This window comes from Colletotrichum aenigma, assembly GCF_013390185.1.
Source record: "Colletotrichum aenigma strain Cg56 chromosome Unknown KSG_Cg56_contig03, whole genome shotgun sequence".
Taxonomy (NCBI): domain Eukaryota; kingdom Fungi; phylum Ascomycota; class Sordariomycetes; order Glomerellales; family Glomerellaceae; genus Colletotrichum; species Colletotrichum aenigma.
The window spans coordinates 1,949,165-1,969,336 of record NW_023500909.1 but is presented as its reverse complement, the minus strand read 5'-3'; the positions used below and the strand labels follow the sequence as shown (position 1 = coordinate 1,969,336).

Genomic DNA, 20,172 nt, shown 5'->3' with positions numbered 1-20,172 from the left:
AAGCAACCTTCGAGCTACGGGCACCTACTAACATCATCATCACCTGTGCTCTGCTACCTTACCTGCCTGACCATCAATGCAAACTCTCTGGGACTAAACGAAACTAATGGCCCGTTGACTAGTGTGTTGGAATCGCCTCCTTGCCGTCCACGGATACTATCCGTAGTTTCTGGACTAAACGTCGGCACCGGGAACACCGTCCCGGCGTCACCACATTCTCACATCGACCGTATCCCGTCACCTCACCGACGCCCCTCAGCATCACATCTCACCCCTGATCCACGTCCGGGCATCAACAATACAATACGTATTTGACTGGAAGTACACGTACGAAGTACAAACTCCAAAGTACCTCCGTGTTTGAAGTTACCTTACCCCAAAAACTTTTCGCAAAATTCTCCTTCTCCAAATTCAGCCAGAATTAGGCACCAAAGAATAGGGAAAAAAAACACGACCAGCCATCAACCAGCGAGAAAAAAGAAATTGCCAATTCCTGGAATCGGGTCTGGCTTCCGTCTTCTCCCACCCTCCTCCACACCCATCCTCTCCAGGGCTCCAACACCCCCCCGTTCAAGACCACCCACTCTAAAGGACTGGACCCCCCCGGTCGGCCAGGACCCTCGTCACATCCCCCGTTCTTCCACACCCCTGGTCTCCCGGCCCCACGCCCACACACCCACGTCCCAGGCTGCATTGCTCTCCCGCGCTGCACAATCCGACGTCCGTCGCACACCACCCACACTCTCTTTGCGCTTACCTTAGCTTTCGAGACCCTGGGCCTGCCTCTGTGTTCCCCGAAGCTCACTCACTTCACTGTTAGTCTTCGTTCGTTTGCACTGAGTAGCGGGCTGTCTGTCTTGTCTCTCGGGGCTTGGGTAACTTTTCCTGCTGGAACAAGAAACATTGGAAGCACATCATACTCTGCCGAGTACCTTTGGACGGATTCCGTACCTCCAACAGGCTCCTCGATTCGACATCACCAAGAGAGACACACCCCCTGTTCTCACTCCCTGCTTCTTCCGCCATCCCATCTCGTCAACACACACACCTGTCGCTTGTGCGTGCGACGTGCGCCCTCCCCCATCCCAATCCCGTCCATCCCATCACTTCCCAATTCTCGTTCCTCCTCCGCCCGTTTCCCGTCTATTGCCTGGTATCCCGTACTAAGGCCCTCTTGGTCAACCTCAAAAGTACCCGGTACTTGTGGCTCTCTGCCGGCGGCGCCCCTCGCTGCCCGCCCTCGTCCCTGAAACTGCCTTGAAACCCCCTTCTCCCTCTCATTCTCAGATCCTTCATACACATGGGTCTAAGTCGAGGTACCTGGCTGGGCAAGCCTCCATCTAGAACCCGACCAGTTCACAAGGTTTTAAACCGACTTTTCCTCGTCGACGGCCTAGTTGCAGGGAACACGACGCCCTCCCCCTCTGTTGGTCCATCCAATGCGACTCTCGATTCTCCACGCTCTCACCATACTCTAAATTACTCTCCTGCGCCTTGCCCGAAGCCAGCAGCAACAACCGCCCTTTCTCCAACGCCTGCTCCTCCTCTTGCGCTTGCGCCTGCGTCTGCACCTGCTGCGATTCGTCGTTGCCATACCTCTTCTCCGAGAACTTGTCTACCTCGTCAGATTCCTCCCACCTCCTCCCCTTCCGGCCGGTCCCATTACACCACTATCCATACTCCTCCTCATCCCTCCCGCCTGCTGCTTCGCCGCACTCTTCCAACAACTACTAATTGCCTCGTCCCGTCGCCCACTTCCGCCTCCTCTTTCTTCTCCGCATCACTCACTCCGACACATGCGCCGGTAATGTCAATGGCGTCGTATCCTTTCAGCTCATCTAGCTCATCAGACATCTCTACGCCCCGGTCCGCTTCGCCCTCGCCATCGTCCGTCGCCTCTGCCCGCTCTTCCCGCTCGTCTATATCTAACAAGCGCATGTCCATTTCCAGTCGCAGGATGACGGACTTCAACCCAATGTCTTCTGTTGACATCAACGCTATCGAGGAGAAGATGAGAATGGCTTCCCTTGACCAACACCGCGGTTACGCCCAGAACACCTTTGGCGAAGTCCAGCAATACCGCAACAACGAGCCTCTCCCCAGATCTCAGGCTGTTGGCTACCAGGTTCTCAAGGAGCCTCTCTGGAACAAAGGTGAGTTGGACTCGGAGAAGAACAGAAAAAAAGAAAAAACAGCACACGATTCATCCATACCCTATACCCTAGGGCAATGGGCAATCACTTCCTTCCCTCGCGCCACACCTCCACTTACACCGTCATGCACGGGAGCTTCAACATACCACTGCCCGCACTGAACCTCCTGCATCCGCGCACCTGCACCTCACTGCACCGCACTGGCTTCCCCAACATGCCGTATCCCTTCACTCTGCACTGCTGCTCTATATAGCTGCTCCCTTCATTTACCCTTCCCACCTTCTGCCCCTCTTCCTCTTGCCATTCGCACCCTCGCAATCGCTCCCCCGCATGGCTTCCTCACTTTCAGGACGCTCTTGTCGTCTCCCCATCCCCTCTCTCCAATATCTTAAACCCCGCCGTCCTCTGCTCAACCCCAGGATATCTTCGTCCTCTATCCACAACTCCTCCAAGCTAACCGCCATGGTCGAATCAGGACTCGCTTTCACTCCCGAGGAGCGCATCAACAAGAACCTCACCGGTCTCATCCCCCACACCATGGAGAGCCTCCAGACGCAATGTGCGCGTGCGATGAAGATGATCAACACTCGCTCTACGCCTGTTGACAAGTACCTTTACCTGTCATCGCTCAAGGCCCAGAACTTTGACCTCTTCTACCGCCTGCTCATGGACAACATCCGCGACCTCATGCCCTTGGTCTACACCCCCACCATTGGCGATGTCTGCCTGCAGTACTCTACCCTCTACACCCGCCCCGAGGCTCTGTACATCTCCATCAAGCAGCGCAAGTCCATCCGCACCATGCTCCGTAACTGGCCCTACCCCAACCCCGAGATTTGCGTCGTCACTGACGGCTCTCGTATCCTGGGTCTTGGTGACTTGGGTGTCAACGGTGTTGGTATTTCTGTAAGTTACAGCCAACCGTTGAGCCAAGTGACAAGCAGCTAACAGCCTTCAAGATCGGAAAGCTCGCCCTCTACACCGGTGCCGCCGGTATCCACCCCGAGAACACCCTCCCCATTGTCCTTGACACCGGAACCAACAACGAGAACAACCTTAAGGACCCCTTCTACCTTGGCATCCGCTCTAAGCGTGTCTCTGTTGCCGAGCAGCAGGCCTTCATGGACGAGTTCATGGAGGCTGTTGCCGAGGTCTACCCCAACATGACCGTCCAGTTCGAGGACTTTGAGTCCGAGAAGGCCTTCAACTACCTTGACCGCTACCGCAACAAGTACCGCTGCTTCAACGACGACATCCAGGGAACTGGTGCCGTCGTCCTGGCCGGTTACATCAACGCCGTCGAGCTCTCTGGTGTCCCTCTTGAGGAGCAGCGCCTGGTCTTCATGGGAGCTGGCTCTGCCGGTGTCGGTGTTGCCAAGCAGCTTGTCGAGTACTACACCAAGCGTGGTCTCAGCGAGCAGGCCGCCAAGGACAAGTTCTGGCTGGTCGACACCAAGGGTCTCGTCACCAAGGACCGTGGCGACAAGCTCGCCGAGCACAAGAAGTACTTTGCCCGTACCGACAACAACGGCCACCAGTTCCGCACTCTCGAGGAGGTCATCGCCTACGTCAAGCCCAGCGCCTTGGTCGGTCTCACTGCCACCTTCGGTGTTTTCACCGAGTCCGTTGTCCGCGCCCTCAAGGCTTCCGTCGATGCCGGAGGCCTCGGCCGCCGCCCCGTTCTCTTCCCCCTCAGCAACCCTCTCACCAAGGCCGAGTGCACTTTCGAGCAGGCCATCCAGTGGACCGACGGCACCGTCCTCTTCGCCTCCGGATCCCCCTTCAACCCCGTCACCGTCAAGTCCAAGGAGGGCGAGTCCATCACCTACCACCCCAACCAGGGCAACAACGTCTACGTCTTCCCCGGTCTTGGTCTCGGTGCCATTCTCGCCAAGGCCACCAAGGTCACCGACGACATGGTTTACACATCTGCCGCCTCCCTTGCCGCCTCTCTGAACGCCGACGAGATCCACAAGGGTCTCATCTACCCTCGCATTGAGCGCGTGCGTGACGCTAGCTTGATCGTCGCTCGCGAGGTCATGAAGGCTGCCCGCAGAGCCGGTGTCTCCCAGCTCCCCGAGTCCCAGTGGGTCGAGTGGGAGGAGTGGGGTGATGTCGCCCTCAACGCCTGGATCAAGGAGCGCGTCTACGACCCCGTCAGCTTCTCCGAGAGGAGCCGTATCTAAACCGAAACCCACACACTGCTTCCAAGCAGAAACCGCGTGCGATGATGGAAAACATTTTGAGTTGCATTTACGGACCGTAAAAGAGGGCTAGGACAGGATATCTGAGATGCTTTTCTCAGCGAGTTGAATTTTTGATTCCGGCGTTGGGGTAGGCATTTGGGGCCTTGTTTTCACCATCCCCCAAAATTGAGCGAAGGGATACACCACCATTTTCGTCGTCGTCACCGAAAAGGACGACAATGCTTTCTTCAGAAGAACGCCCTCTGCATGCCACCAGATACACCGAGCGCGTGGTCGCTTCGGACTTTTTTGATTCCCGGCATTTTTAGTTGAGCTGCCCCGTAGAGAGGGGAGAGGTGGTCAGGTCTCGCGTTAATACTTCCTAATGAGTCTCCGAGGCTGAATGGGAAACGCGACATAGAAAATAGATTTCAATACCTCTGTCAATGTTTCGTCCGCAATGTGCCCCTATGTGACTAGAGCAACAGCTTCACTCAGCTACAGAATTGAAAACACAGGGGACAGCTTCAACACAGCTACAGCCAATTCCAGACGACCAACTCAAATAGTTCCGTAGAGAAACCCAGACGAAGTCAACTGACCCCAAATCCTTGGGACGTCGTCTAGATCCCCAAAAGCGAGCTCTCCCCGCATGCAATGGAACCCCACCTGAGCCAAAAGTCTCCCCCGTCCCCAAACGAATGAGCTCGCCCCAATAATTCCCAAAGCTCCCGTCTCCAACTTGGGGACAGCTGAACTGTGTTGGGGAAGCTCGGAACCTGTTGAGGAGGAAGGGAAACACCAAACCACCATCTAACCGTGTTTCTCCCATGCCAGCGACTAGACCAGACTAGGCAGAAGAGCGCATGCCACGTTTGTTTGCTTTTAGCAAGCCGGCCGGGACCCCAAACGTACGCCGAACTAATCATAATCACCAACAGTGGAAGAGAATTAGCTTTTACCCGCCCTCCTGACGCCCCCCGAGACAACTTACGAGCAAAACCCGGGAGAGGCGGCATGCGCTAGAGAACCGGCGGCGTCTCAGGGACGCAACGTCTAGATAGGATAGAACATGCATACACCGTGATGCAGAGCGAACAAGCTCGGGGGGGATGTTTGCCAATCCAATCAACGTCATACGCCGCCCAACGAACGCGGGCGTGGGCTGGGTTGCTTGTTCCCTCGGCATAGGTTCCCCGGACTTTGGCTCCATAAGGTTGTCACTCGGCACCTCGGTAAGTCGGACGGAGCTCCAGCGGCGTTTTCTTGGGTATCCATCCGGGATGCGACGTTCGTCTTTTGTCCAGCTCAACAGCTGCTCCATCTCTCTAAAACTGTAGAACGTGTGCAATGACAATCAAGCCGGCACAGAAAGTTCGTCAAAAAGACATCGGATGAAAGAAAACATACACGGTGAGAAGAAGCTTATAGTGACTTGACCGACTACTAGACGAAATGTTGAAAAGTCTGGGAAACCAACCAAACCTCCACCCCCCCGTGTCGGCGCCGGCTCGGGATTTCATCCACGGACACCCTGTACTGCAAGCAAGGTCGAGTCCCCAGCGCCTCGGCATCGGTTCGTCCAACACGCTCACGACGTTAGGTATCCGTAGGGAACACAAGCAGACTCCATCCCATCCCATCCCATCTCAACACCACACTCCCCACCATCTCCATCGGCGCAACGCGGGGAAGAGTGGTACGCAGTGCTATGTACATTGACAGGGCCAGATAAGCTCCGTCTCCGTAACGAACCACCAAAAACAGAAGCGAGATGTGGATTGTGTGGGTGGTACGGGAGAAGAGCAGACGCAGACGCAGGATGCAAATCTCACAGGGATGAGATTCCCAAGGCTGCATGCAGGTGCTCATGCCCGTTTTCCTCCGCATGTTGGGGGCTGGGTCGGGGTGGGAGGGGGAGGGGGTGTGTGTACGGCAGAATTGGGGGCCAGGGGGGGCGGAGGGACGGGAGGACGGGGACGGGGACGGGGGACCAACGTTCTCCCGCCGCACCCTCCTGTGTCTCTACCTCCTCGAGATAGGGGCCCCGGGCTGACTCCCCGCGCCGTCGGGGTACGGCGCCCGGTTGGCCGTCGGGGGGATGCGGATGTGGCTGCCGGCGCGCGGAGGCCGCAGTCCGGGGAATGATGTAGTCATACTCACCAGTTTGAGCTTCGGCGGTCTACAGGGCCTCGTGGTTGTCTTCAATCTCCGTCATACTCACCGGAACATCGAAAGACCGCGGCACCCATGCCTGCAGCTTTTAATAGAAACAGCTTTAAATATCACTCCGCGCTCTTCATCACTACGAATCACCATCGATTTCCAATGCAGGACTTGGTATGATTTGTTTTTGAACTGTCTGGCTCGCTCGCTCGGTTTGGCAATATGCACCGAGAATGCGAGGGGGTATTTTGTATGAACGACAAAGCAAGAAAACAGCGTGCTTTGGAGAGCAGGTAGGTGATGAGCGAGGGGGAAAAAAAGAAAACAGCCAGGCCATGCCGTTGCAGTGAGGTTCCAACTTCGATATGATGTAATGAAATGTTCCGTCATGGTACGATTTGCCTCGTGAGGATGAACAACGCTCCCAGAACTCCCTTTGCTCATGCATAAAGCATCTTAACCCCAAGTCTCTCTCCTGTTCCATCCTGTAAAGAAATGATCCTGTCGACGGTCTCGCTCCAGCGGTAGTGTCGCCCATGCCCATACGCCTGTTCGTGTTTGATTGTTTGCACCGGTTGCAAAGACTGGACTCAGCCTTTGCGGAAAAGCCGTTTCGTTCCCCCAACCTTGCCCATGTCGCCAAACTCAGAGGTCTTGCGCATCTCGCCGCTAGCGAGGCGAACCTTCTCCTTGACGCTCTCAACCCAGGCGCGATTTTCCTCACTCATCTCGACTCTCCGACCAGTCGGACCGGCAAGGCCCAGGAAGGAGCTGTCCTCTTCGGCCCAAGCGTGCGAGCTAGCCCGTGATCGATTGGAGTCTTCTGAAGACGGCGTGTATTTGTCGGGAATGGGTGGCACCGCTGGAGTCTGAGGGAGGTACATTGGGACAGATGTACTTGATGGGAGATCCGCCGCACCAAAAGATTTCCTAGCCTTTCGCACATGCAGTGGAGTCATCGGAGACATGTCCAAAGCGGAAGCCGGCCGGCTCGGAGGACTTGATGTCGGCCCCCGGCTGTGGCTCGTTGGCGGACGGGGAATATCTCGGACCTCGACCTTGGCCTTGTCCGCACCTGTAGAGCGGCGACCATGGTGTGCAGCATACTCCTTCAGATACTCTCCAAGGTCAGCCCATCCACCACCAACACGGACCATAACACGCTCTCCGTTCTCACCGACACAGCGAATGAACAACTTGATAGGAGCCTCTCCGGTAGATCGGGAAAGGTGGTAAACCTTGATGTCCTGCTGGCCCTGAGGGCGCCTCGGTCTGGGGTTCTTGGCGTAGGCAGGTGCAAGTGTCAAGTACGGCGTAGGGGCTCGCGAAGAGGTCCGTGATGTCACGGACATGGCGGAAGCGGATCTTCTCATCGTTTCTCTGGATGGCTTCTTAAGCCGTCTCGCAGGCAAATCCGGTGGCGGAGGGTTCAGGTTCACTTTCGGAGGACCCGAGGCCAGCTTGATGTTGGCCGGAATCGAGTCAAGAATGTCACTGATTTGCTGCCGAAGATGATCGTCTGACCTGATATCTGAGGGTGCTCTGGGCGGAGGGACGGTTGTGAAAGACGTGTCGAACTCGTCATCCAAGAAGGAAGACTCGAGAGGGAGCGCCGGCAGCAGGCCGTCTCCATGTGGACCAACCATTGGGCTGGCGCTATCCTCTCTGAAGCTGGGCCGGAACGGGGGTGAGCTGGGCGGACTGATGCTCATGAAACGTGTGGTGGCAGCTTGTTGACGGGCGGTCTCGACAGCCTTCTGACGCGGCAGAGGCGGCGAAGCTGAGACTTCAGGGGCGTCACTCGTGGCATCTGCCAGCAGACTGGTGTGACCATGAAGGACGGTGGATGATTGCGATGCGTTGCTGCCACGCCGACCGGGACGGATCAGTGGCGGCAGCTCTAGCTCATCTTCGCTCTCGGGTGTGTCTGACAGAATCTCGACGCCCTCGTCGTCGACCAAAGTCGAGGGCGCGCCAGTGTTGTCCTCATGGCTAGCTCTGATGATTGGCACGACTATTTCCTCCGTCTTGCCTTCCCGAGAGCTGGATGTGTCAGTCTTCTTCGTGTGCTCTTCATTGCGCATCTCGGTTAGAGGCATCCGCTTGGCTTTGGAAGCCTCGGCGGAGCCATCAAGACCGATTGTCGTTGTCGTTGAGTGCGCCTTCTTGTGTGCTTGTAGCTGGGAAGGAGACACCTCGGGGACGTCTTCGTCGGAGCCCTCTGATTGTTCAGGGGTGGCGTCAGCGTGGAATATGATGGAATTGCTCTCGCTCTTTTCGGTGACTGGTTCCGTCTTTGAAGGTACATCCTGAATGGGGACAGGCAGAGTAACCGTTCTCGGATCGTCTGCAACAACTGGCAAAGAGCTAGCATTGACTTGGGGTTTGCTTGCGGTCTTCTCAACAGTGTCATCGGTGAATGTTTTCGGAGCTGGCTTTTCAGGCCCATTCGTAGATACCTCCGGCGGCTCTTTAATTGTGACACTCGCCGGCTCAGTTGAGGTGGTTGAGATAGAATCCTTCTGGCGCATGAGCTTCGCCCATTCTCCTTCCCGAATCTTTTGTTCGCCGACGGCAACCCATTCCGCGTAGTTCCGCTCAATCTTCTCCATCCGATCAAGCCAGTCATCTGGCAGGGTATCTTGCAACCCTTCCAAGCTGTCGAGCATGTAATCAAGGCTGCGCCCTGACTTTGTGATTTGCTTCTCCAGCACTGCTTTCACAACGGTGTAAGCTTGCTTGAGCTGAGACAACTCGTCATCTTCAGCAGCGTCTTCCACCGGCGGCGTGTTTGCTGGCGATGATAGCACATCCCACGCGGATTCGAGAGCGAACTCTGCCTCTGCAATGCCAGCTAGCAAAGCAGGTATGCGACGAAGGACGGACAGTCTGATGTGCCAAACCTTCAGCAGGCGACAGAGTTTGGAAAGATTCGGCAGTGATTGAATGATGATTGCTGTGAGAAGAGCCGTCAAGTCATCCATGCGGTTGTACGCGAGCAGAGAAGAAACAGAACGGGAATCTGTCGAGACTGGCGTTCCGGGTCTCGATAGAGGAATGATGTGGCTGTGCATGACGTGACTTTTGATATCCTCGATACGCAACTCGTCCATGTCGTGAGAAATGCCATCCACCCTGTCCTCGTAGCGTAGGACGTCGTCGGCAGGTAAGCTCCCCATATATTCGGCATCATCTCGGGAGGTCGTGTCGTTTCCTTGGTCTGAAGATTTTCGCCTCTGAGGGTCTGGCATCTCGAAGCCTGCAGAGCCGGAGGCTTCGGGCCAGGGCCAGTCGGACAGCTCCTCGAGCCATTCGTATATCTTGCGGCTCGCAACAGCAGCGCGCATAGCGAATTCCTGCTCGCTAACGGTGCAGTTGTCAAGGCACTGTTTCAATTCGGTGGTTGGTGATTGAAGCATCTCGACGGCGGTCATGGGGGTTAGGCGGTTCAACAATTCGTCGTTGGGTCGGTTTCGTGTGGGCGATTGCTCGTCGGAGAGGCGGTACTGGCGCCTCGGGGGGCGCAGCTGGTGGCCATGGCTAGGCGTGACGGGCTGGGGATGGTCGGTCATTGTGTGTTTGTTAGTATGAATTTGTTGTCGAACGTGCGATTGCGAGGTCGAGGGGAGCGGGCATGGCTCGCTTCTATGAGCCTGGGACGAAGAGTGCGTCGGTGAATATGGCCATATCGCGGATCATGGGCGGTGTTTGTAGACGGTTCTCATAATCGAGGAAGCCGAATTGACCAGGCCTTTCTTTCCCTTGCTTTCGAGCTCTGTTGTCCGGCGCACTTGGTCTGAGACGATCCGCGACTGCGTAGGAGGCAGGTTGTCGCACACACGAGGTGGGTTCTGGTTCCTTCGGGAGTAGCTGTCGTTCGTTCGGGTAGTCGCAGGGTGTTTCCGACTGGCAGCCGTGTTGCTGGTGTGGCTTCGATGGAAAAAGGAACGGGAGTCGCGGCGCAGTGTCCGGGGGATGCAAGGGCGCTCAAGGTTAAGTAGGGTTGGTTGTTGCTGCTGAAGAATAAGAAATGGTGGGATGGATAAGGTATTGTAGTAGGGACGGACTAGAGAGACAGGCAGCGTCAAATTGGCGAGGTAAAGAAAGAATGAGGGACTGGTGAGGTTCGTATGTAGATGGGATGGGTAGGTAGGATAGGGTCGGTAGGTTATGAAAGAAGGAGTGAATGAAGTCGGGCAAGACGGATGTTTCGCGCCTGGGCGGGTGAAGGAGAGCAAGCTAATGCACCCGCGACACGGCCTGGGATGGGGGGTTAAAGGGAAGAGGGAGATGTGAAGCAGGTGAAAGGGGACCAGAGAGAGGGTTTCGTGTTCCAGACAGAAAGAGGAGATTTATTAATTGGTATGGATTAATGGAAATGGAATATTGGGTGCTGGCGCATGTAAGGTGCGTTAGCTGGATGGGGACCAGGGACGTGGACGGACGCTGCATCCAAGAAGATGGATGGGTGGATGGGTGGATGCCCGGTCCAAGAGGGAGAATGGATGGGACGTGGACGGGGGTTGGAATGGGCTGCGAGAGTGCAAGTCAGGTACCCGAGGCAGGGAATGGCCTTACCTACCTTAGCTACCTTACCTAGGTAGAGTACCTTACGGATACGCACCCAGCAAGTGTCCCAGATCAGTGTGTGATGTGGTGTGGGCGACGCCTGGATTTGATCGGTTCGTGTGGAGATGCCCTCTGAATTGACAGGCCTCCCAGCCCCCGTCATGCAAGCGCTTGCGCCAGTCCGTCCCCGTTTTGCAGGCGTGGAAGAAGACCACTGGCCGCAGCTGTTCTGCAGTGATCCTCACTTGCCAGCGAAACCAACAATGGAAGGCTAAGAATACCACCGCGACGGCGACTATCGAATCCGGGCCAAGGCAATTACGTGAGGCGAGAAAAGAGGCGAGGCGAGGTGCAGCGCAAGGCAATTCTGCAGCAGCAAAAGAGTCGGTCTGCCCTCAGTGCCCTGATGCCCCGATGCCCTGATACCGGCTGCAGCGCATTCTGCATTCTGCATGGCCACTCATTACTTGGTTAATGCGGACGGTGACCGCATTTCGACGTCTTTTCCGTCCTCATCGCCCGCCCGCCCGCTGGGAATGTGATTATGTGATGGGTTGTCCCTGTCTGAGCTTGATGCAGTCCGTCTGCCAGCCTCCTCCCACAGCCTAGACCAACAAGAGGCCAATGTCTGGGATCCCTAGACCGCTGTCTTGGGATTCCGGTCTTCTTAATTCAGTCAATGCCGCGCGCACACTGAGGTCGATGCATTGAGGTCGATGCTCATCCTCCGTCGCCCTTTTTCTTGACGCGCTTCCCCTGACCGCGTTCTCTCCACTGCACAAGGAAGAAGAGATGAGATGGCATGCACGACATTTGACGCTCGGATGTTGACACTGATGCTGTCGGGTGGTCTTTTGACCTGCCAGACATGCGTGTTTGACACCGTGACATGGGCCAACGCTACCGGCGACCTTCACAGGCAAATACGACGTCAAACCAAACATGGAGCTCTGATAGCTGTCAGGTAGCTTTGCAGCTAAGGCCGGTAGCTCAGCTCGTGGCTGCATGAGCTGGCGCAGAGAGACGACAACGCCAAAGGTCAGCGCAGCCGGAGTCAGAGTCAGAGGCAGAGGGTGACGCCAACCAGAGACTAGACAGAAAAGAAAAAAAAGAAAAAAAAAGAACCGATCAGCCACTACGAACAAACCTAGCCCAACGCGCGCCAGCACCAGCCAATCCTCGCCCGCTTCCATCGCTTCCGGCGATCCTCATCCCCCCACTGCGGCGACCTTAGCTGCCCTGCTATTGCTCGCCCAGCAAAAGAGCTCAGAGCTCCCATGTCATTGGCCGTGCCGTGCAGCTCAACCCGGAAGCCCTTCAAAACATTTGCAGCCCATCCCAGCAGCCTTGGAGCCTGCCCTGCTTGTCCCGTCCTGTCTGAGCTCTGTGTGACGACCGACGACGAACGCATCGCCGCGTGTGCTTGACCTGCTGCTGAGTCGGACAATCACACACCATCGGACAAAGAACGGCGTCCGCGTTTGACTCTCCGTCTCGTTCGTCGGTTCTGCTCATTTCCCTATGAAATATGCCCCCCCCCGCTGTTATTAAACATTCCTCGTCGCCTGCCGTTGGCTGGCCCGGAAACGCGCTCGGGACCATCTCGCCTGAGAGCTCCCTTGTCCCACTACCACAGATTCGGTTACCTCAACCCTGCTGCTTTTTAGATTGGAACACGAGGGGCCGCCCAGGGCCCTCTCGGCAAGCTCCAGTCTCGGCTTCTAAAAACGACTGCTGTCTTGTCATGGGTTTGACACCCATCCCATCATCCATCGTGGGGACAAGAGCTTGTCTCTTCCCTTGATACTGCGTATCGTCACTACAGTTACAGGCCATGTCCCGGAGGTGCCACCGTCTCACCATCAAGATCCGAAAGCTCCTCTTGCGCCACTCGCCTCGTGGGGGGGAATCTCGAAATAGCTCATTTTTGTGAGAATGAATTATGGAGTTGTTCAACACATGTTGGATATCGCGTGCTGAATCTAGATCTATCCACGGTGCTTATGCACGATATGAAACCTACACAAACGGATCTACAGCTTGGACGGTAGAAACTTCCACTTTCCCTTGCCTGGGTACACGAACCCAAGCTCTCCCAGTGTGGTTGCTGTTCCTCCTCGCTTTTCAAACTCTTGCTTTGCATAGTAGTAGATGCTGCGCTCCCAGAATTGCTCATCTTCCCAATGTGGCGGCTCTTTGCCCAATTTTATCGACTCTATCGCCCAGTCATGCAGCGAATTCAGGAAACGACCGTCGTCTCCATCGTCAACGAGCACGTGGAGGTTCTTATCCCCGCGTTTCTCAAACAGCGCAAGTTCCCAGGCCACTTGATCTTCGACCGGCGGCATGCTCAGGTTATTTGACCAAACCGCCCCCAGCACAGCGGCTTGTGTTTCTGTCAGTGGCCACGGAACCGTCTTGACCAGCAGGCCGGCAAATGCCAGGGTCGGGTGGTCGATGAGGAAGAGGTGTTGGTAGAGACCTCTGACACCCTTGCCGGTTGACAAAAGATGCGGCTTCAGGATCTCAGGTAGGAAAGGAAAGCTGAAGAAAAACCCAGTGCAGTAGATGACCGTGGAAATGTCTTCCTCCACTGTCCCGTCTTCGAAACGGACCGCCTTCTTCTCCGGTAAATATTCTGATATCGCGGGCACTTCGACCACCCCGATGTGGTCCACCTTGTCTGGTGGCGTCGGGTGGTGTACTGACAAAAAGACCTTGTCGGCGAGCGGGCTGATTTGGCGGGCAATGTCGAGACCCGAGGGTCCGTTGCCGACTACGATGACCCTCTGGCCCGCAAACTGCTGCGGCACGCGGTAATTCTTGGAGTGCAGGATGGCTCGGGGATGAGCCTCGTGATAGGCCTTGATACCCTTCACATCCGGGATGTAGGGTACATCGTAGTGTCCGTTGGCTATGACCACGGCGTCGTACGTGTCGCTGAAAGTCCGGCCGGTGACGGTGCATGCTGCTTCCAGGTCCCACTTATCCCGGCCGTCCTCCTGCCGGAGGTCGAGTGCCTTGACCTGATGAGAGAACCTGATGAGATGGCGGACGTCCTCGGCGTACTTTACAAGGTACTGGTAGATGGCCTGCCGGGACGGGAAGATCCATGCATCGTCCGGGAACGGCGTGTCCTTGTACAGCATCGTCGTCTTGACGGTGTTGGCATGGAGCGTCCCGTACATGGGCGTGGGGAACACGGGCGGCTCATCGGGATTGGGCCGGATCGGAGGGTCCTGGGGGCAAAACGGATCCGTCTGGGGGACGTGGAGAGACGTCGTCGGATGCTCGCTGTAGTTCCAGACGCCGCCAACCTCGGCCTGCTGCTCAAAGACGACAATAGACTCAAAGCTTCCTTGCGCCTCGAGGTACCGGGCGGCAGCCAGGCCGGTGGGCCCGGCACCGATAATGGCGATCTTCTTGACGTCGAACGGAACGGCGTCCATGTTTTGACAGTTTGCAAGGGGGCACAGACCTTGCCTGTCTTACAATAAAGCGATGGCAATGGTCCTCGGCGCGTTTAAAAGCAATGCGACAACATATCATGCCCCACGAGGTCGGAGTGCGTTATATCGGCGGAGAATCACACAATCGGCTGGAATCGGACAGAGTGGTGGACCCCGGCGGATACGGAGATGCCCCTCGCTTGATATCGCATCCGGGTTCGCGAAATACGCCTCTGCTTGTTGCAATTGGATGCTTTGACGTGTAGACACATTGCATGTACTCGTTCTTGCAAAACATGCCTATTCTGGCCCGGAAGAACGCTTCAGAAGTCGGATGTCAGCCATTGACAAGGTCTATCCAAGAGAGTCACATGACTTGCAGGGGGTTCGGAAGCAAGCCCGCCGCCGCCGCTTGCGCTCCTGTTATCGATAAGAAACTCCTTGTTTTGCCCGGCAAGTTCACGACACCGCCTTCCCTTTCCGCCACGTGCCCCCTTGTGGATCCTGACGCAGCGTTGGTGCAGGTGCAGCTCCTCCAGCCGGGAGCTTCCCTTGTTGCTTTCTTCCACAGATGCTCACGAAGCGATGCTGCACCACGAGGTCGACCTCAGTAACCAGCTTCACCCACCTTCTTTCTGACCTCGATAATTTACAGATTTTTTTCGCAACCATTTCTTGTTGGTGAATTCGTCTTCATTACTTCTTGTCTTGTTTTGACCCGCGCGTCACCCCGCGTCGCATATCTCGGTTTGACGAGCCTCATGACGCGATGTCTGAGGATCAGCTACCCTCGCAGCTCCAAGCTGCCGAGGGCACTCCCATCGCGCAATTGAGCCCCGAAATTCAGGATACCAAATCGCGCGTCGTCCGTGGCGTTGTAACGATCACCTGGCCGTACAGCATTATCAACAAAACAGTCGCTTTTCTCCTCGCCGAACCCGACTTCCGATTGCGCCGCGCCAAGGGACAGGTGCGCGTCGAATTCAGTGGATCAAGCGCAAAGTCCGTACAGGATGCTGGATTGGGTAGCGGCGATGAGGTGATGCTCAGCTTGGATGGTGTTGAGCTGGTTGTGGATGATTCCAAAACGCGCGTACCCGGTACAAGCCTAGGATGGCAGTTGAAGTTCAAAGAGCGGCTTCTGCTCCAGGTACACAGCGACGATATCGCACAGGTCTTCGCATTACTCTAACAATTACCAGGCGAAAATCAGCGACTCGGAAGAAGTCAAGCTCATCGACATCGATCATCCTGTCGCCGCCGAGCCAGCCGCCGAGCCCGAACCCGAACCCGATTCTGAACAGTTGCCCGCGTCGGTCCTCGATTCGTTCAAAGAGCCCGCCAAGAGCCCAGAACCTCTTATTGCAACGCCCGTGCGGAGTGTTTCTGCGAAGCGATCGGCCGACCAGAGCCTAGGCTTGGACGAGTATGCTTCGCCCGCATTCCTGAAGCGCGCGAGGATGTCGTACGGATCCCTGTTTGCAGACAGCCAGGACATATTCGAGGAAGACATCTCAGCGAAGGCTCGGGCAAAGAAACGGACCAAGACGGGTAGATACAGCGGAGTCTGGAGATATGCAAGTCAATCCCCAAGCCCTGAGCCGGAAGCCCGCGAAGACGACAAGGACGAGGAGGATGACACACCAATGGCGGACGAACAACCAGCAGCAGCCACGCCAACAGCCACGCCCTCCCGACCGAAGATGGTTGACGGAGCTTGTCAAACCATGGAGCTGGACGCGAGTCCTCCGAGAGACGTCCAAGTCGCCGCAGAGGCTCGGCACGACCCTTCACAGTTTTGGCAGACACCTTCAAAGTCAACCATGATTGACTCAGGCGTACAGTCAGATCTGAATCTGGGTATGCCATCGGATCTGCATGACAGCTTTGTGCAGACTGCACCGATACCGATGTTTACTTCCGCGCACGAGCACTACCCGCAGGCTTTTGATCAGCCATCTCTCGGTCCACTGTTTAGCCACGAGATCCATCCGTCAGGCATGGAGCCGCAGTACAATGCCGATGAACCATTTCATGAGCACTCGGACTCCTATCCGGAAGCAGGACTTGAGCACGGCGTTGAATCTCATGGCCAATATCCCACGTCGTTCCTTGAGGCGCACCAGTTCGATCCACACCTCGCTGCCACTACTCAGCCTGCTTCAGAGACGATGCCAGCTTATGAGGAGCATCATACGCCACAGGGACATCCGGCTGAGCCTGAGCATCACACCGAGTTTATTGATGGGATTACCGAACCGCAACAGGTGCCTTGGGGTATGACGTCGATGCAGCGCTCCAGATCGCCGACGAGGCCAGTAGACGGACCCACAGCAGGCTTCAGATCGGTCAATGCCGAGGCGAAGGCCGAAATTTCTACAGAAGACCAAGCTGGAACACAAGCCATCCCAAGCGATAGCTGGCGTGAGGATCATGAGCGCCAGACCGCAGAGCATCATGAAGATCCGGAAGGCAAGCAGGCCGCCCTTAGAGTTGAAGAAGATCAGGTGTCGGAGGACCACGACGGACCTGAGGAAGAGGTGGGCTCCAAGACGTATGCTGAGAGGCACTGGGAGACGATTGAACAGAAGGCAGCGGAAAAAGCAGCCACTGCATTGGAGGACCCTCAAGAAAGCAGTGAGGGTAGCGACAGTGGCAGTGGTGACAGCGATGCCGAAGCTGAAAACGAAGAGGACAACGCCGGCGGGGACTACGACATTACCAACTACCGCAATCTCAGCAATAATCAAGATGATGACGATGGGTCAGACCTTGAGTCTGATTATGGCCGAGAAGACGAGGAAGAGATTTACGACAGCGATGTTCAGGCCAACGAAGACGATGAGGTGGATGAAGACGCTGAAGACGCTGAAAACCTCGGAGAGTACGACGAGTACGAAGAGGAGGAAGATTATGACGAAGAGGAGGATGAGGAGAATCAACCTCCTCCTGCCTCAACGGCCGCCCCCCAAGTGATCAGCTTGTTGTCAGACTCGGAAGATGATGACAATGAGCCTCCACCTGCGGCTCCAGCAGCACGACCACAACAAGTGCCACAATATGATGGATCATCCGACGAAGAGGACGCGCCGGAGGACGAAGAGGAGAGCGACAAGGAAAATCTTCGTCAGAACCACCAAATTTCATCACCCGTGATATCGGACGAAGAGAGTGAAGGGGAGGACGAATCAGACCAAGAGCCGAATGTCGGTACTCCAACACCCAGACCTCGCGAGTCCAGAGGCGCACCTGAAAATTTGTCAGAAGTCAATACGTCTTCACCCCAAGCTGCCGTTAGCGACTCTGCAGACATGACGACGGCCACCGTCGGCGAGGACTTCGAGACAATGAGCCCTATTAAAATACCGCATATAGCAGAACATGCTAAGGATAGTAGCCCTCGACCGGTCTCCCGAGACGATCCCGAGATGCTGGAGGCGGAGCTCGAGCACGAGTTAGAGGAGGAAATTGCGGCCGAAGAAGCGCACCACGACCAAGAGACAACGGATGAGCCAGCGGTCAAGACAGTTGCAGCCGACGAGACCCGAAGCGAAGAAACATCGGATCCCGCAGCCGTGAGCGAACCTACGAACATCGAAGTTACTAAAGTCCAGGTGGAAACCACTGTTCAGACGGAAGAGGTCAGAGATGCACCCGAAGAAACGGGTGCTGCTGAGGTAGATCTGGAACCTGCCGACAGGGGTGCTGCTGAAGCGACGGACATTAACATGGCGGACGCAGACGAAAAGCCTGTCGACGAGGTCGCTAGAGGGGGACCTGAAGAGTCCGAGATGGACGTCGCAGAGGCCGATGAGTCTCTGCTAGACGAGGAGATGGACCAAGAGCAGCTCATCCAAAGTCAGCTCGAGGACGAGACCATGGCAGAAATCCACTCGCAGACGATCATCACACTAGAAGCCGAAGCAACTGAGCTCGATGAGACCTCGCGAATTGACGATGAGATGGACGAAGACGCTTCACCCAGAGGCTCGCCAGAGCTGCAGGTGAAGGAGAAACTGCAGGTCGAGGTCTCCACCGAGATTCTTGTCTCTGCGTCGCCAAAAGATCAAGAATCACGCCAGCATCAGTCCGAAGATGCAATGGACGTAGACGAGGCCCGAACCGGACAAGCTGAGATGGCCTCCCCGCCTCCAACTCAGGCTCAATCGCAACCTGAGGAGGTTGTATCGGCCGAGACGCAAGATCCTCGAGCCAGTGAAGACCACGATGAGGATAATGATGTCTCGCTGGTTCAACTGCCAACACCCAGAGAAACGCAAGTGACGGAGTCATTTGTCTCCCAATCAGTGGTCGATACTCAGGACACGGAAGAAATTGTCGCCGACAGACCTTCCCCAGATTCCACCAGCAAGAGGCGGGTAGAAGAGGAGACTCTAACGGCGACTGTGGAAAATCCGGAGAACCCTGGCGACGCAGCTTCACCTATCAACGAAGACGCATCTCAAATCCGAGACTCCTCGGCGCAACCGTCGGAAGCGCATTCATCTCTTATCGCCGAGGATCTCGCGGAGGAGATCAACACCGCCCAGCCAAATCCGAGGCGAGGGCGCGGACACCGAAGAAACAAGTCAGATAACAAGGATCTTGATCCTAGCGTCAAGCTGGCCCGTGCATCAATCGCATCGCGACGTTCTACGCGCCTATCAGATCGCACGACCCCTGACAGCACTCGTGTTACCTCCCGAGCCAGGTCGCATAGCCTCGCATTCAGAAGTGACTCGCCAGAAGATGAAGACGACGAAGGCGTGCAGCTCGCCAGGGCCGCGATCAAGTCACCATCGCGAGCAGCAGCGAGAGAGAAAGAGGCACCCGCAACCCCGGCAGGTGACGCCTCCACCACCACCACCGCCTCGTTGAAGTCGCAGCTTACAAAGTCGCTACAAGACGTGCCCGACTGCATATCACTAAAGGTGCTCCGCAACCACCCGGGTAGGGCGGTGGACGTGCTGGCGATTGCGACGACAGAGCCTCCCGAGGCTAAGCGGGCCAAGGGTGGACCGCGAGGCATCATGCTGGCGTTCAACATCGCGGATCATTCCGTCGCGCCCACGCAGACGGTGCCTGTGCACATCTTCCGCCCGCACAGGGCGGCGCTGCCCGTCGTACACCCGGGCGACGCGGTCCTCCTCCGGCACTTTAGCATCACGTCGATGACGGGCCGGGGGTTTGGGCTCCGGGCCAACGACGGCTCGAGCTGGGCGGTGTTTGAGCGCGACAGTCAGGATGACCTACCGCAGATCCGCGGGCCGCCGGTGGAGCTCTCGAAGCAGGAGACGTCGCATGCGGCTCTGCTCAAGCAATGGTACAGCGGGTTGGACGCGAAGGCGTTGGCCAAGTTGGACAAGGCCAACGACGCGACTCCCGCGGCAGACGCAGGGAAGGAGGACGGCAAGTGAGATGATTCAGAAGGGGGGGTGTGTTTACTCAAATGCGAGGAGACCCCGTAAAGTTACCTGCCTGTCTTGGTTGATATGGCATGAACGGAATGGAGAGATATCACGATAGTGTCAATACAAAAGTTGTTAAGCGTTGATTGGCTGGCTGTCTGTCATGGGCTATGCGGGCGGGTTTCATGCGAACTTGTACACTACTACTTACTACACTACGCAGTGTACACGGAAGACAGGC

At 56.3% G+C, this 20,172-nt stretch overlaps 4 protein-coding genes across 4 annotated transcripts; 2 read left to right on the top strand and 2 right to left on the bottom strand.

Annotated features, from left to right (window-relative positions):
* Window positions 1–1,813: 1,813 nt before the first annotated feature.
* malA (NADP-dependent malic enzyme) lies at window positions 1,814–4,339 on the top strand (the record flags this gene model as incomplete). Its single annotated transcript, XM_037319761.1, has 3 exons — window positions 1,814–2,153; window positions 2,629–3,059; window positions 3,113–4,339. The coding sequence occupies 3 exons, from the start codon at window positions 1,814–1,816 to the stop codon at window positions 4,337–4,339; spliced, it is 1,998 nt and encodes a 665-aa protein (XP_037181728.1).
* Window positions 4,340–7,095: 2,756 nt separating this feature from the next.
* CGCA056_v004505 (uncharacterized protein) lies at window positions 7,096–10,077 on the bottom strand (the record flags this gene model as incomplete). The annotated part of the gene is made up of 1 exon (XM_037319760.1): window positions 7,096–10,077. One exon carries the CDS (start codon window positions 10,075–10,077, stop codon window positions 7,096–7,098), a length of 2,982 nt encoding a protein of 993 aa, XP_037181731.1.
* Window positions 10,078–13,107: 3,030 nt separating this feature from the next.
* Window positions 13,108–14,523, bottom strand: fmo1-3 (Thiol-specific monooxygenase; the record flags this gene model as incomplete). Its single annotated transcript, XM_037319759.1, has 1 exon — window positions 13,108–14,523. One exon carries the CDS (start codon window positions 14,521–14,523, stop codon window positions 13,108–13,110), a length of 1,416 nt encoding a protein of 471 aa, XP_037181730.1.
* Window positions 14,524–15,292: 769 nt separating this feature from the next.
* On the top strand, window positions 15,293–19,940 carry CGCA056_v004503 (uncharacterized protein; the record flags this gene model as incomplete). The annotated part of the gene is made up of 2 exons (XM_037319758.1): window positions 15,293–15,673; window positions 15,726–19,940. The coding sequence occupies 2 exons, from the start codon at window positions 15,293–15,295 to the stop codon at window positions 19,938–19,940; spliced, it is 4,596 nt and encodes a 1,531-aa protein (XP_037181725.1).
* Between the last annotated feature and the right edge of the window lie 232 nt (window positions 19,941–20,172).